Here is a 15563-nt window from a genome sequence, read left to right on the forward strand (position 1 = left end):
GGGGGTGGGAGTGACCTGACAGGGGTGCTGGGCCTTTGGAACAGTGTGACAGCTTTGAGACAGCATGGGCCCTGGAGTCAGACAGGTCTGGGTCAGAGCTCTGCCCTGGGGTGACCTTAGGCAAGTCACTCAGCCTGTCCTGAAATGGGGGCGACGTGCACTAGACGACGTGGCCGTGGAGGTTATGACAAGTTGCCCGAGCACACTCTCACGGGGATGTCCTCACCTTTCTTCAATAAATATTTAATGAGCATCTGCTAAGTGCCAGGCCTTTGTGACGCGCTGAGGGTACAGAGATGAGCAAGTCACATCGGCAGGCACCTGCCTCAAGGAGCTAACATTCCGATGTCAGGGACGTGTCCTAAGGCTTGTCGGAATGAAAACTAGCCACCCCCAGCCTTGACGTTTTAAAATGGAAATTATGGATTAAAAGGAAGACTGGCAGAGATGGGCCTTTCTCTCCTTTACTTCTTGTCAAGGGCAGGACTGGGAAAATTCCAGATCTTACTGTTCTGCTCCAGCCCTCTACCTCTGAGCATAGAGTCAGATCCAGCCACGGTCCACTCCAGACCCTTTCCTCACTTAGTCCAAGCTGGAGTCCAACGATGGTGCACAGGGCCTGGCGCGGTCTGGCCGTGTGTCTGGCCGGACTCCTCCCGCTCTCCCCACACCGGCCTCCCTGCAGGTCCTCAAACAAGCTAGGCAGGGTCCTGCCTCAGGGCCTTTGCCCTTGCCATTCCCTCTGCTGGAATGCTCTCCCTGGGGATCCGCGTGGTTCGCTTCTTCACCTCCTTCTGGGTTTGCATGAAATGTCCTCTTCTCAGTGAGGCTTTCCCTGCCCTCCCGATTAACCAACCACCCCCCCACTCCCTGTGCACCTGCCTCCTTTATGTTTCCCCAGAGAATTTATTATTGCCAGCTGCCCGATTGTCTCTTTTACAATACATTTCTTTCTTCTCTCTCTTCTCCTGTGCGAAGGTAAACTCCAAATGAGCAGGGTTTGGGCAGATTTGTTCCCACTGTATCTTCAGAGCCTAAAACATACCTGGCACATGGTAGGCATCCATAAATATTTGTTCGCTGAGTGTCGAGTGCTGGCTCTGAGGTGGCACGCATTCCTTGGTGATGGGAGCACACATTCCTTGGAGGGAGGTGCCTGACTTCGCGGCTGCAACTGGGCCACAGCTGGCACAGACCTGGTAGGGGCTGGAGGACTGGGGGATGGGGAGGAGAAGGCAGGTGTATTCTGGTTCTTTCTTGCTCTTTTTGGGACAAGAGTGGAGTGGCTATGATAACCTCCACCAAACTCACATGTCCTCGTTGGCACAGAGTTGAGAGGCAGGTTTCTCCCTTTGAAAAAAATTAAAAATGTAAAAAACCTAGCAATCATAGGGGGTGGTGGTGGTAAGTGATCCTTCCCACTTCCCTCCTTCTCTCCCTCTCTCTCTCTTTTTTCTTCCCTTCCCTCTCCCTTCCTTTCTTCCTTCCTTCCTCCCTTCCTCCCCTCCCTTCCTCCTTTACTTCCTCCCTCCCTTCCCTCCTTCCTTCCTCCCTTCTTTCCTTCCTTCCTTTCTTCTTTCCTTCCTTCCTCTCTCTTTCTTTTTTACCCATTCCCTCCTCCCACCTCCATCTCTGACAACCACTGGTCTGTTCTTTGCTTCTATGAGTTTGTTTGTTTCGATTCCACATGTAAGTGAGATCATACAGTGTTTGTCTTTCTGTCTGACATTTCACTTACCATAATGCTCTCAAGGTCCATCCATGTTCACAAATGGCAGGATTTCCTTCTTTTTATGGCGGGCTAGTACTCCATCGTATAGGGACGGTATACCACAATTTCTTTATGCGTCCATCCATAGATGGACACTCTGGTTATTTCCATATCTTGGCTCTTGTGAATAATGCTGTAGTGAAGATGAGGGTCCAGAGATCTCTTCGAGGTAGTGATTTTATTTCCTTTGGATATATTCCCAGAAGTGGAATTGCTGGATCGTATGGAAGTTCTATTCTTGATTTTTGGAGGAAACTCTGTACTTTCCATAGTGGCTGCGCCAACTTATATTCCCACCAGCAGTTCATGAGGGTTGCCTCTCCTTCTGTCCTTGCTAACGCTTGTTATTTCCCGTGGTTTCGATAGTAGCCATTCTGACAGGTGTGAGGCGGCGTCTCATTGTGGTTTGGATTTGAATTTCCCTGATGATGAGTGAGGTTGGGCGCCTTTTCATGGACCTGTTGACCACCTCTGCCCATTTAAAAAATTGGGTTGTTTGCTTTTTTTCCTATGGAGTTGTATGAATTCTTTATATATTTTGGATTAGCCCCTTACCAGATACAAGCTCTGCAAATACTTTCTCCCATTCCATGGGCGGCCTTTTCATTTTGGTGATCGTTTCCTTTGTTGTGCAGAAGCTTTTTAGTGATGTGGTCCCACTTGTTTATCTTGGGGGGGGATGTTTGTCATTTCTGAACAGAGGGGTTCCAGCAGGGGATTTGCTGTTGTTACACATTCTCACCTGGGCACACTCGCGGGCTGCCTTCTGGAAGCCCAGGCGACTGTACCCATCTTGTCAGAACGATCACCCCGGCTTTAAGTCCCAACTGTTTCAGCAGAAGGAAAACACTTACTCCGTCCCATCCCCCTGCCCCCATGCCCAAGAGTCGGCTCGGGGGGGCCCTCCCCTGCGCTCCTGGGTGTGGGTAAGCCCACCTGTTTCAGCCCTGCAGGTGGTACTTCTCACTGTGTTTTACTCTCTGAAATCCTCAGCGGCCCTCCCCCCCTTGTTCTTTAAGCTTCCAGTACCCACACTATCAGCTACTTGCCTGGAATCCCCTCTGTGAAATAACTGGATAGCAACTGATAGACCAGAGAAGGAAATATCAAGAGAAGCAGATTGTGCCCAGGGCTAGGAAGAACACAAGACGGGATAATAATAAAGCAAGAAATAAAAGTAGAGTGGAGGTCTTAGAGGGCTCTTTTTGGCGGGCGGGTCTCTCTGGGGGAAGTGATGTCGGAGCCGAGGATTCAAATGAGGAACCAAAGCTCATTGTGGGCAGTGACAGGTCTGGTGGGCACAGATTCTCTGGGGCTGGAGGGGGGTGGCAGCCCTCCCAGTGCGGGGTGCTGCCCCTGGCCCTGCCGGCTGGGCAGAGAGATGTCTTCTAGTGGCTCAGCCCCAGGAGCCTCTGAGCACTTAGGCCTGCGATTTGAGCTAAGTGCCTGGGGATCTGAGTTCCAGGCGGAATGCTGGGAAGCGCAGCCCCGCCTCCTTTCTTCCCTAAGGCAGAGGAAACCCCGGCGGGCTCGGGCTCAGGAGAAGTGCTGGTCTCATCGTGGCCGGCAGAGGGCAGTGGTCGCCAAGGTGCGCGCTGGCTGGCCGGCCACTGACCTGTCCCCAATGGAATGTGGGCTGTCAGCTCCTGCAGGGAACCGGAGGAATGGGTCCCTTCCCTACCCTCTCTAATCCTCAGTTCCCCCCACAACAAAACTCGGAGCCCTGGTCTCACCTGGAGGGGGGCAGGTGCAGGTGAGGCTGGGCAAATGGTGTGGACCCTCACCTAACTGCTCCGGGCCACCACCTGGGCCAGGTAGGGGGCTGAGGCCAGCTCCCCTCGGGGTAGGGGGAAGAGTTCCATCATTAGCATGTTGGCTATTACTGCTGTTTTGAAGCCCTTAGCATGTGCCGGGCACTGTGCTACCTTCTTTTTCGTGCATCACCTCTTTAAAGCTTCACAACAGACCCAGGAGGCAGGTGCTCTATCTTCCAGAGCTGCCCGAGACCACACAGCTGGAAGCAGGGTTTGCTCGACTCTGACTGCTGCCTCTGTAGGAGGGTGACTTGCCCAGGGAGGGGGTGAGCGGGCGTCAAGGTGTGGACGTCCGAGGCACCTGCAGCCGCACCCAGCAAACTCCTTTATTTTACAGATGGAGAAACAACTCCAGAGAGGGGACAGTGACTTGCCCCAGGTCCCGCAGAGAGCACATGGCCAACCACTACAGAGGAGCCTTGGGCACAACAGGAGGCCAGAAGCCCCTTGAGGGCAAGGACTCCTTTTATCCCCTTTATTCTCTGCTCCCTCCCTGCTGGGGCTAGCGCAGGGCGCAGCACACAGTAGGTGCTCAAAGAGTCCTCCATGGAGGTGCATCTATCATTCTGACGTAGCTGCAATCTCCTGCCATTCACGCCCTCATTCACTGGTCCAGCATTTAGTAAGCACTGATTATGTGCTTGGCAGCCTGCTAGACACGGGACGCACAGTTGAATGACACAGTTCACAGCTGGCTTATCTTCTAGGGGGGATTTCAGGGGTGACCCCCCATTATGGCCTGTGCTGCCATAGTTTTCCTCATTCTCAATGCAGGCTTCCTCTGTTTGCCTCTGGTAACTTGTAGTTTGCTCTTTGTCCCGGCCAGAGGCTCCCCCAGGCCGTTTCCAGTCCTTATTCCTTGCCAGCCACAGCATCCCCTCCTTTCAAGCTGCTTCCTTCCCCTCCCCAAGCCCTCTGACTACCGTCCCCTCCCCCGCTGCTGCTCCGTGGACCCTGGTGCGGAGGTCCTGCGCTCTGCCCAGGTATCTCTGGTTCTGTCGGTCTCTCTGTTTCTGTTTGGGTGCCCCCCCATCAGCCTCTGGAGCTTCCAGAATATAGGGACCACCTCCCTTCTAGTTGTTTTTTCTCAGGTCTAAATAGTCCAGGAGAAGGGGCAGGAAGGGGAGGTCGTGCAGTCCACCCCTAGCACCCAGGGCCTGTCCTGGGCTCTGGCCCCAGGACCCCTTAGAGGAAGGTTTCTCTGGAGCCCCCAGGGTGCTGACTCATTAATCCTGGCCCAAGACCCCTGAGCTCTGACCATCCATGCTGAGCCCCGGGGCTTAGGCTGGGCACTGGCTGTTGGCTAAGTGCTCAACCCCACCACCCTTTGTGTCTGAGGATGCGGCCTTCGTCTCCATTTCTTCAACTCTGGGGTTTGGTCATTTGTACCGCCCTACAGCGGGCAGTCTGCAGGTAACAAACGGTTCTAGGGGACCCAAATTCTTCCTTTCACCTGCTGGGTGACCAGAGTTACAGTGATTGGCCTCTCTGGGCCTCGGCTAATGATACCTGTCCTGTCCATCTCACAGGTAGTTAGGAGGACCAGAAATCAAGAAGAAGGAGCCAAATCCAGGTAGGGGCTTAGTTTTGTTGCATTCAGAGCAGGGGTGGTGTCCTTGGCCAGGTGTTCACTGAATCACTCTGGAGGGCAGGAGTGGGAAGGGGGGGAAGGAGGGAGCTTGTACAAGGAGGGGGGGCCAACTCTGAGTCTCCCAGAGAACTGTTCAGGAACAGCTAGTGGGAAAGGATGGGAGAATTTCCTTGTTTGGGGAGGGAAATAATTTTCTTTCTTTTTTTCTTTCTTTCTTTCTTTCTTTTCCTTCCTTCCTTCCTTCCTTCCTTCCTTCCTTCCTTCCTTCCTTCCACACCCCCGAATCCCCCTCCGAATCCCCCCCCAGCACTAACTGTTCCTTCAGTGAGCCAGGCATTGCATTAGTGCTGGGGGTACAAAGGGCAGGGAGATGTGCCGTCACCTGCATGGTCGTCGAGGCTAGGAGGCCTTAGTTGGGAGGGTACATCCTTCATTCATTCTTTTATCAATTTCACATTTATTGAAAACCGACTATGGGCCTGGCCCTGGGCAAGGCCCTGGGGAGGTCATAAGATGCCATCCCTGCCCCCGAGGAGTTTAGAGTCTTCTGGAGATAAAAGGCTCAAGAGTAGGCAAGTGACACATGGCTAAAGCAGAGGGTTAGGGATAAGTGTTGAATGAGTCTAACGTCTCCCTGAGCATCCAGAGTAGGTCTAAGGCACAGACTAACTATGTGCTCAACAAATGTTTGGAAATGAATGACCCAGATGTGGGGAACTTTCTAGATAACTTATGAGTTAAAGGTTGCAGTCATTCCAGTAGGTATGTGATGGTACCTAATTCTGGTTTTCATTTGCCTCTTTCTGTTGTGTCAAGCTGATGATCGAGTATCTTGTTATGTCCTTATTTGTATTCTTCGAGTCTGCTTAGTTCCATTCGTGTTTAAGTCTAACCTTATTGTAATATCGCATTGTATTTATTGGTCATTGTACTTGTAATAATCTTGTACTTGTAATAAATCTTCAAGTTAAAAGAACAACTTATGAGTTAAAGAGTAAAATTGTTTTAACAAGATGGTAATAAAAATGCTACATACAACAACAGGAAGAAGCAGTCAGAATGGTTCTTAAAAGGAAATTTATGGTCTTCTGGGAATCTCATATTGAAAAAGAAGAAAGATGGAAAATTAAAATATTCAACTCAAGAAGTTGGAAAATGATAAAAATAATAAATTCAGGGGCACCTGGGTGGCTCAGTGGGTTAAGCATCTGCCTTTGGCTTGGGGCACGATCCCAGGGTCCTGGGATCGAGCCCCACATCCGGCTCCCTGCTCAGCGGGGAGTCTGCTTCTCCCTCTCCCTCTGCCCCATCCCCCTGCTCGTGCTCTCTCTCTCAAATCAATAAATAAAATCTTAAAAAAGAATAAATTCAAAGACAGTGGAAGGAAGGAAATAATATATATTTTTTGGCTCTGAAATTCATATTCAGATTCAGAAATTCAAATTAGTATTCATGAAATTCATACATCAGAAATTCACAGAAAAAAATAAGTAGAGAGTCGGTCTCAGTTCTAGGCCTCTCCTGGAGGGGAATGTGGATTTTCCATCAGTTTCTCTTGAGTTTGAGAGCAGGGCCCATCCCACGGGGGCCTCAGAAGAATGGACAGACGCTGAGTAGAAGTCTCAGAACTTCCAGACCCGGGGCCTGGCTGTGCTGTGCCCGGAGAGAGCCAGCCCGAGGCCTACTTGCCTGTGTTTGGCATCCGAACTAGTGGGCTGCCTTTAATCCACAACGTGTGCCTATCCTAACAGTAGCGACCTCACTCATAATCCTTTACACCTGTTACAGTTCAGAGTGCTGGAAATGAAAGGTGTGCTCTTCCTGATAGGAATGAACACAGCTACCTCGTCAGATCCTTAAACACCCTATCAGGTAGGTAGGGAAGGTCTCTGCTCCATTTGGCAGATGAGTAAACTGAGACTCCGTTTGTCTGAGGTCTCAGTGAGTGGGTGAGTCAGGACACCGGTGCTTCCAAGTCCCTTCTTTGTTCCCAAGCTTCCTGTCATCGAGACACCTGCTAGCTCTTCAGTCTAGCTAGCTCCTTGGTGCTCACTTAAAGCCCCGCTTCCTCCAAGAGGCCTGTGCTGACCCTCTGGTCTCCTGAACAGGCCTTTCTCTTCCCTGAACTTCTCATGTGGTTAGGAAGTCCGGGATGGCTATCTTAGACACGCAGCTTATCTCTCAACTTGACTGTGAGCTTCTTGAGGTGGGGGGTGGGGAACAGTGGTAGGTGTCTTAGTGCAGAGCTGGGTTTGGAGAAGATCCTCAATCCTTCTTTGTTGATCTCGAATTTGGTTTGGCAGGATTAGGCCTGGACCCATAGGAATATATTCTGGGCTGTGCCAACCCCAAGGTCGGGCAGAAGTGCCTGAGGCGGAAACCGCCACCAGTCAGGGAATCCCCCATGTCTGAGCTTGCTCGGGCGGCCACGTGGTGCCTGGACATGTCAGGAAGGGCTGGGAACATAGGTCGACACTGGGAAAATCTCCTTACAGGATGGTGGGGCAGGAGACCTTTTTGGGTCCAAGTTGCCTTGGTCTGAAGTTATACTTAAGTCCCTGGACCCCTTCCCCCATAACTGGAGAATCCCCAGAGTTCTGTGGTCAGCCTGTTTGACCAGTGACTGACCAATCCTGAGAGGAGAGATAAAAACGGACACACAGCGTTATCCACGGACACATCTCAGCACTTTATTCATCCCTTGGCAGGGAGAAGGGGGGCATTGCCCCAAGATAGTCAGCCAGCCAGGTGGGGTGGCTGGGATATGTGTTGTCTACCCAGATAGTAAATACAGCACTGATTATGCAGAAACAGGAAGGGAAGCAATAAGTTAAAAGCCACATAAGTTATGAAAAATAATATATATACTTTATATATCTTGTATCCCCATGGAAGATTCGCTCCCTTGGAAACCAATAAATAGGCAGAGAAAGAGCAGCAATCAGCACCCTTTTTGGGACTTCAGGGATGAGTGTTTGTCTGAGTTCCCTCCAGCCTGAGAGTCAGCAGCCCTTCAGCGCCCCCCACAGGCATGGAGGACCTTGAAGCTTTGCTGGGGCCCAAGGCCTTGGGGGACCATGTCCTGGAAAGTGAGATGAAGGAATTAAAGACTGGGGCTAGCAGAGGGGTGAGGCAAGGGGCAGGGAGGGAGCAGGGAGAGAGCAGGGAGGGAAGGGGAGAGGGTGGGTGGTGGAGTGGGAGCCTGGAGCTGCCAGGATCCCCCCTACCAAGCCCCAAAGGTGAGAGCCAAGACAAGGAAAGAGGAATGCTCCTCCCAGCACCAAATCTTCTCTTGGGATGCAGAATTCCTTTTTGGTTGTCACTGGGGCTCCCCAGCCCAACCGGAAGGGCTCAGAAACTCCCAGACCTGCCTGGACTGTGCCTTCTTCATGGCCCCCGCTCGGGAGGCAGGGGAGTGGGTGTGGTGGGAAGAGGGGGCGGAGGGGGAAGGAAAGAAGCAGCTCTAACCCCACAGGTGTGAGGTGTTCCTGGGCTCCTCAGTAGATGCAAGGAGGGATAGAGTGGAGGGCTGGGCTGTTCCGCTGAAGGAGAGAGCAGGGACCCTGAGAAGTGGGATTCAAGGGAAATGGCCCAGGGATTCGTGGTGGGGGTGGGGGTGGGGCTAGGGGTCTCCAGGGCCTGGTCTACCAAAGCCAAGTTTCAGGCTTGAGAAACACCTAGGCGTGGGGAGGGGTGTGTGTGTGGGGGGGCAGAGAGCTTGGATCCTGGGCAGGTTGGTGAACCCCAGGATGGCAGGGAGGAGAAGGGAGGGCCAAATTCCCCTGCCTGGTCTCAGGCTGCCATCTGGCCTCCCTCTCACAGGGGGTTTATCATGGCAAGAATAGCTTCTGGAGAAGGAGCCGGGAGCCGGCCGGCAGCCTGTCCCGGTCTGACTGGCCCTCTGTGAGGGCCCCACAGGAGGAGGGAAGGGGCACAGGCGTCTGGGCTGACCTCAGAGGTCCATGCTCAGGTCCCACACACCTGGGGAGCTTCCTCCCTTCACTCCCTAATACTGTCAGGTCTCTGGGGGCGCCCAGGTGGTGCAGGAAAGCCAGGGGTGAGCACTCAGCCTCCCCAGGAGCTCCAGATTGGGGGAGGGGGCCCAGGCGGTCCGCCTCAGCCCCTGATCCATGGCTGGCTGGGGCTGGGTGAGCGCGGGTACCAGACTCGGTCCTGAGGCAGAGGCAAGGTAAAGCTTGATAAGGGGGTTTAGGGCAAGGGTTGGGCGAAAAGGGTCAAAGGTTCCTTGGTCGGAGCCCACTGTTTGGGGAGGAGCCTCAGGAGGGAAAGGAGGTGGAGATAAAACTGACCCCCAGTTCCAGTTTACCCAGTCGGAAGACCTCTGGCCAGAAGGTTGGAAGGGTAGGACTGAAATATTGAGATGGAGAGTGTGATTCTTAATAGCTGGTGACAGTCCTGTACCACCCCCAGTCACCCACGGAAAAGCAGTCCTGGTTTTGAACCCTCCCCCTTTCAGTTCAAGATCAGGTTTGCCTCCCCGTCCAACCCAGAGGCTCCAAGCTGTTTGCTTGAGTCTAGCTTAAGTCCCTCCAGCTGCAGGGGAGTGACTAGGCTCCTGGGCTCCAGCTGCCTTACTCTGAGACCTCTGACTCCTGCGACAGGAACTTCTCAGACATTTCGGTGATTTTGATCACGGGACCTTTTCTGTTCTTCTTTTTCCGGGAGGGGGCTCTCGAAAGGCCAGACTTGGAGGTGGCTACAGGGAACATAAGGGGTGGGGCAGGGAAGGGGCTGGAGGTTGGGGAGCCACTTAAAATGACGTCTTTAGGGTCATGATTCCCCACACCGTGTCCCCTGCCCTCCCATGGGTTCCTAGGGAAGCAGACTCACCGGTTCTAGATGTGGACTGCACCACGCTGACCATGGCGGCTGAAGGCAAGTCCATTCTGGGGGAGGACAGAAATGGGGGCATGTGAAGGGGGCCTGTGGCTTAAGCCCCCCCCCCCCCGAGTCTGGGGACCCTGGGGAGTGGCAGGTGGAGGGCAATTCTTCCTTGTTATTCCCAGCCCTGGGCTTCTCTGCTGTGTGACCCTGGTTAGCCAGTTTGCCCTCTCTGGGCCTCTGTTCCCTCTCCCCTGCACAAATGGCTAACATTTACGGAGCACTTCATTGTGACAGACGTTTGTATGCGGAATCATATTAATGCTCCGTACCAGAGGCTGTGTTATGATCAGCCCATTTTCCAGATAGGAAAACTGAGGATTTAATGAATGGGTCAAGGTCCCAGTTTGTAAGTGGCTGAGGCCGGACAGGATCCCAGGTCTTCCTGGCTCACGGTAGCCTGCTGCAGGGGGAGGCTGGCTTTGTGTGGGACTGGCCCTCCTGTCCTGCCCCTCCTGCGGCCCGACCCCGCGGCCCCAGCCCTCACCGGCTCTCCTCGCCCTCCACCAGCTTGCGGTAGGTGGCGATCTCGATGTCCAGGGCCAGCTTGGTGTTCATGAGCTCCTGGTACTCGCGCAGCTGCCGGGCCATGTCCTGCTTGGCCTGGTGCAGGGCCTCCTCCAGCTGGGCCAGCTTGGCTTTGGCGTCCTGGAAGGCCAGCTCCCCCTGCTCTTCCGCCGCCTTGATGTTCTCCTCCAGTTTCAGGCACTGCAGAGGGAAGGGGTTCGTGAGCACCGGGGAGAAGGAGAGAGTGGCCAGGAGCCGGCCTCTGCCCTCCGTGGGGGTGCACAGGGCAGGGAGGGCGGAGCATTGGTGTTCCTGGGTGTGGCAGGGGGTTGCCTTGTAGCAAGAGGGAGTTCAGTTAGACCTAAGGAAGCCCTTTCCAGAGGCCCCGAAGGAGGGAAGATCCGCAGCGCCCAGAGGAGCCCGTCCCATCTGTCCTGACAGGGCAGTAGCTCCTCTGGCACGGCTGGAAGCTGGGCTTAGCCTTCCACCCCTGCTCTGTGCAGTTGGCCGGAGGCTGGGAGGGAGGAGGAGGGCTCTGGGTGATTGTGGCCGTGGGCTCTGACTGGTTCCCACAGCCCTGGCCAGTCTACAGAGCACCTTTACATGCGACGGACATGCGGTCCTCACTGCCATCTTAGGAGGACAGGAGAGGAAACTGAGGCACAGAGCTGCCAAGTGACCTGCCGAGGGTCTTGCATGTATTCGGTGTGTGTGTGTGTGTGTGTGTGTGAGAGAGAGAGAGAGAGAGCCCTTGCACTCCTCCCTGCCTCACCCCCGGGCGGGTGCTCCAGATACTCACATGGCTCTTGATGGAGAGGATCTGGGATCGAAGCTTCTGGATGCGCACGTTGAGGTCAGCGATCTCACTGCGGCTGCTCTGGAGGCTGTTCCCAAACTCAGCTGAGCAGGCAGCCCGCTCTTCCAGCTGGAGGGCGTGCAGGAGGTGACCGTGAGGGGCAGCTCGCTGTGTCCCTCCCAGCACCCTTGCCCCTCGCCCCTTGCTGCTCCTTTTCTCTCTCCCCTCCCAGCCCCTCCTCCTGTTCTGCAGCCCAGCACTCCCAGGCCATCCTCACCCTCCGACGCCCACCAGGCCCAGTTCTGGCTGGGCCCCACACCTGGCCTGGTGCTACTGGGTGACAGCACCTGAGCTTCTGGGGGGCGCAGACGCTGGGCCTTCCCCCACCGCCCCGCCCCTCAGCCCCTGCAGTGCTGGGCTCTCACATTCTCCGTCACCCGTCACCCCCGTGCTCCCCACTCCCTTCTCCTGGACTCTCAGCGCTCAGAGCTGAGGGTGACTTCAGCCTTCCCTGGTGCAGCCTCCCTGGCCCGGCTGCATCCCGTGCCGCTCAGTCAGCCCCGCTCCATCAGTCCCGAACCTGTCTCCGGGAGTAGGCCTCCGCTTCCTCCAGGCTGCGGGCCGCGATGGCGTCATACTGGACCTTCACCTCCTCCACGATGCCGCTCAGGTCGATGTGGCAGCAGCTGTCCATGCCCACGGTCACCGACACGTCCTTCACTTGGGCCACCAGGTCCTTCAGCTCCTGGCCGGGCACAGACGTGGGGGCTCAGGGCTGGTGGGCGGGCACCAGACCCTCAACCAGCCGTGGTCCCTGCATCCCCAGGGCGAGTGGAGAGTGGCCCTCTCTGTCTTCTGGAGAGAGGACCCAATGATTAAGGCCTCCCTGCCACTCGCCCCCGGCGCCGACTCTTGGGAAGCCGCTCGGCACCGCTGTTCACCCACAGCTTGGCCTCCCTCTCTGGGTGGAGGGGACAGGGCAGCGACGGACTCCTGCCTCCAGAGGCTCACCCCACGAGCCCAGCGTGGGACACTTTCCTCCTGGCTGAAGTGGCAAAGGCCCAGGATGTCTGGCTGGGGGGTTTCGGCCCTTCTGCCCCATTAAGCTCAGTGGTGTGCAGCTCGGCCTCCCCTCTGGATGGGAGCTGCCTGAGGGCCTGGGGAGCCACTGTCCTCTCTGGGTCCCCCCACGTCTGGAAGCCAACAGCTCAGTTTGCTGAATAAATATTGGAATAGGGGCAGGAGTGGGGCTGTACTCCCTGCTTCCCTGCAGGGGCGGAGGCCAAGGTGAGTTCAGGGTCGCCCTGGAGGCTCGTTGCCCCTCCCCATCTGGCTGACCAGGCCCCCACAACAATGTGATTGGGCTTTAGTATTTTCATCTTCTCCCCATCCTTCTTTCCTCCTCCTCTGTCCTTCTCTCTGCTTAGAAAACGCCAGCCCACATTCTCAGAGAGCCCTGGAAGTGGTAAAACCTCTCATTTCCCCAGGGGACTCATTACAGGCCAGCCTCCGAGCTAAGTGCTTTCCCCGCTGTCCCTGCCAGGCCGGCAGGACCGCTAGCCCCAGGTTACAGAGAGGAAAGACACTCGGCACAGAGAGGTTACCGAGACAACCGTGGGCGCAGAGCAGGCCCCCAGAGCCCTTGCTGCTCCCACTAAGCTCCCCTAGAGGGGCAGAGACAGGAGTCGGAGCTTCTGTCTTTCTAGCCCCAGGCTGCAGCCCAACAGCTTTTGGGCCTGAATGCTCAAGGTGCGTAGAGGGGCAGAGGGGGACAGGGGTCTTCCTACGGGGCTGCGGGTGTCACCTTTCAGGCCCTGGGCCACTGCCCCTGGAGGTGCCGAACCACCCAGGCCTGGGCCGGGCTGCTGCGGGAAGGAGAAGCGAGGGGCTGTGGCCAGCATTGTACTGGCAGAGTGAGTCAGGTGGCAGGGAGGGGGCCAGGCACTCCGGGAGGCAGGGGTGGGGCTCACCTCGGGGAGGGAGGGCGTGGGGCGCACAATTACTCCTACTGGCATTCACAGTTCACCCTGACCCTTACTTAAGTACTCCAGTCAGCAAGTTTTGGTCACTGTTCCCATTTTTCTGATTGCCTCATAGGTGTGTGTGTGTGTGTGTGTGTGTGTGTGTGTGTGTGTGTGTGTATTAGGTTTTTCTTTTGTTTGTTTGTCTGAATCAGGGTCCAGGGGAGATCCCTATATTGCAATTGGTCCATAGGTCTCTCTTATTCTGCAGCCACGCCTCCATCTCTCTCCCCCCCACCCCCTCTTCTTTGCTATTTTTCGTACTGAAAACACCGGGCTGCTTGTCGCCTTCCCCACAGTCTGGACCTTACTGGCTGCACCGCGGTCCTCTGCCCCGTGCATGTCCTGAGACCTGGCAGTTGGGGCTGAGGCCTGCTCAGATCCAGGTTCCGTTTTCGTCCCATGACCGCGTTCTGACCTTGAGGGCTGACTTTGGGCCCCCTCCTGACCCTTGGTCTGTCTTTGTGCGCGGAGTGGCTGTGGTTGAGCCTTTGGAGTCTCTAGCAGCAGCGGCTGGTGCTCTGACCCACAGCTCGTACCCCTGCGGGGTCGGCAGGGTCAGCCAGAGCCACAGGGGCAGCCGTGGAGGCCTGCTGAGGAAGGCCGGCTCTCCCCTGTCTGCTAGCTGCGCGACCCTGCCTGCCCGCATCCCTGGTGACAAGGATCGGCTCCTGCAAAAGGAGGCTGAAAGGGAAAGCCTGCTGGGGGCCGCTGTCTCCATCCCCGAGCTGGCAGGACCTGCGTCTCGTGGCCAGCCGCCCCTTGAGGTCTCCTGATGAAGAATTTTGATTGATCTACAAATGAACTTACCAGACAAACGTCTCTGGGCGAAAGCAGGGGCAAGGCCCAGCTCCTGGCTACAATAAGGTCGATCGTACCTACAGACTCACGGCCCACCTCTGCTGCTCGGGTCACCATCAGAGACTGACATTTCCCACATGGAACCGGGATCCCAGGCAGGGCTGGGCTGCGGACAGTTTCCGGAATGCAGCTTTCAGGATTCCTTGGTCGACATGTTATGGGGGAGGGGGGTCAGGGGGCATAGGGAGTTCCAGAGAAAGCCCTTTAGCCCTGGCCTGGGTTGGCACTTGTTATGGGCCAGGAAAAGGCTAGGGCACTGTCAGAACGCACTGGAACAGGGCTTCTCCTAGCAGGGAGAAGAGATTGGCAAAACAGAGCCAAGGGAGCAGCCTCGATCCTTTCTGGAAAGAGGCAGGGTAAGCATGAGCTTGGTAAACAGGAGTAGGAAACGGAGGGTTTAGAACATCTGTAGACCTGTTCAGGCACGCCGGCCCCCGCTGGGCCGCAGAGGGTATAACAATGGTGGCTTGTGTGCTGCCGCCACGGGACGGGCCCTCCAGGTTGGCAAGAACTGAGCCAAGGTGCAGTTTAGAGCTTCTCTTCAGAGCCCAGAGCCTGAGGAGATGGCCACGTGTGGGCCCATCCTCTTTGTGGTCCCCGGGTCAGGGGAGGCGGTGACCCTGAGAGGTAATTTAGGGCTGCTCCGTAAAATGTCGTGCTTAATGGTACCAGGCTCTGAACACTACCCCTTCTTAGCAGCTGTGTAACCCCGGCCAGGTTTTTAAACCTCTCAGAGCCTCTGTTTTCTCATCTGTAAAATGGGTATGATTATAGAATTGAAACCAGCTAACTTTTATTAATACTTACCATGTACCAGATACTGTCCTCACTGCTCGAGGATATATTAACAACACAGATCCTCTCAACAGGCCAGCGAGCTAGGCTCTATTATTTCCCCCCTTTGACAGATGGGGACATTGAGGTATAGAGAGATAGAACATGCTAGAGTTCACATAATGACTGAGCCAGGTTTCAAATCCAAGCTGCTCTCAAGTTTGTGCTCTCCTAATCGTGATCCCCACCTTTACAGGGTTGCGTGAGGAGTAAAGGAGATTACACCTGGAAAGCACTTCACCCAGTGCCTGGGGTGCAGTAGGCGCTCAATGCATCGTCGCTAAGGATGCTACTGTTGTGACAGGGATGACGCTGGGGTCAAGGGTCGAGGGGCAGAGCGGCCTATTCCTGGAGCAGCCTCCCTGGCAGTACGAAGGCAGGCACCAAAGCAGCTTAGACCCACCAGGCTGTCTCTGCAGGGCAGGGCACTCTGGGAGGTGCACCCGGCTGCGGGGGGGGGGGGGGG

General features: G+C 55.5%; 1 protein-coding gene across 2 annotated transcripts in view; it reads right to left on the bottom strand.

Annotated features, from left to right (window-relative positions):
• Positions 1-7847: 7847 nt before the first annotated feature.
• The window catches only part of KRT80 (keratin 80), a 16513-nt gene continuing 8797 nt past the window's right edge, over positions 7848-15563 (bottom strand). Inside the window, exons 4-8 of one of the 2 annotated variants that reach the window (XM_040642499.1) lie at positions 11962-12126; positions 11385-11510; positions 10566-10786; positions 10028-10083; positions 7848-9893 (exon numbers count right to left, since the gene is read on the bottom strand). In XM_040642499.1, coding sequence (XP_040498433.1) covers positions 9769-9893; positions 10028-10083; positions 10566-10786; positions 11385-11510; positions 11962-12126 — 693 coding nt within the window. In that variant the 3' untranslated portion in view covers positions 7848-9768. Of the gene's footprint in view, positions 9929-10027; positions 10084-10565; positions 10787-11384; positions 11511-11961; positions 12127-15563 lie in introns of both variants that reach the window. The other variant, XM_040642500.1, reaches the window with a different exon arrangement.

The sequence above is a fragment of the Ursus maritimus genome, unplaced genomic scaffold (assembly GCF_017311325.1).
Source record: "Ursus maritimus isolate PB19 unplaced genomic scaffold, ASM1731132v1 scaffold_26, whole genome shotgun sequence".
In the NCBI taxonomy this organism is placed as follows: domain Eukaryota; kingdom Metazoa; phylum Chordata; class Mammalia; order Carnivora; family Ursidae; genus Ursus; species Ursus maritimus.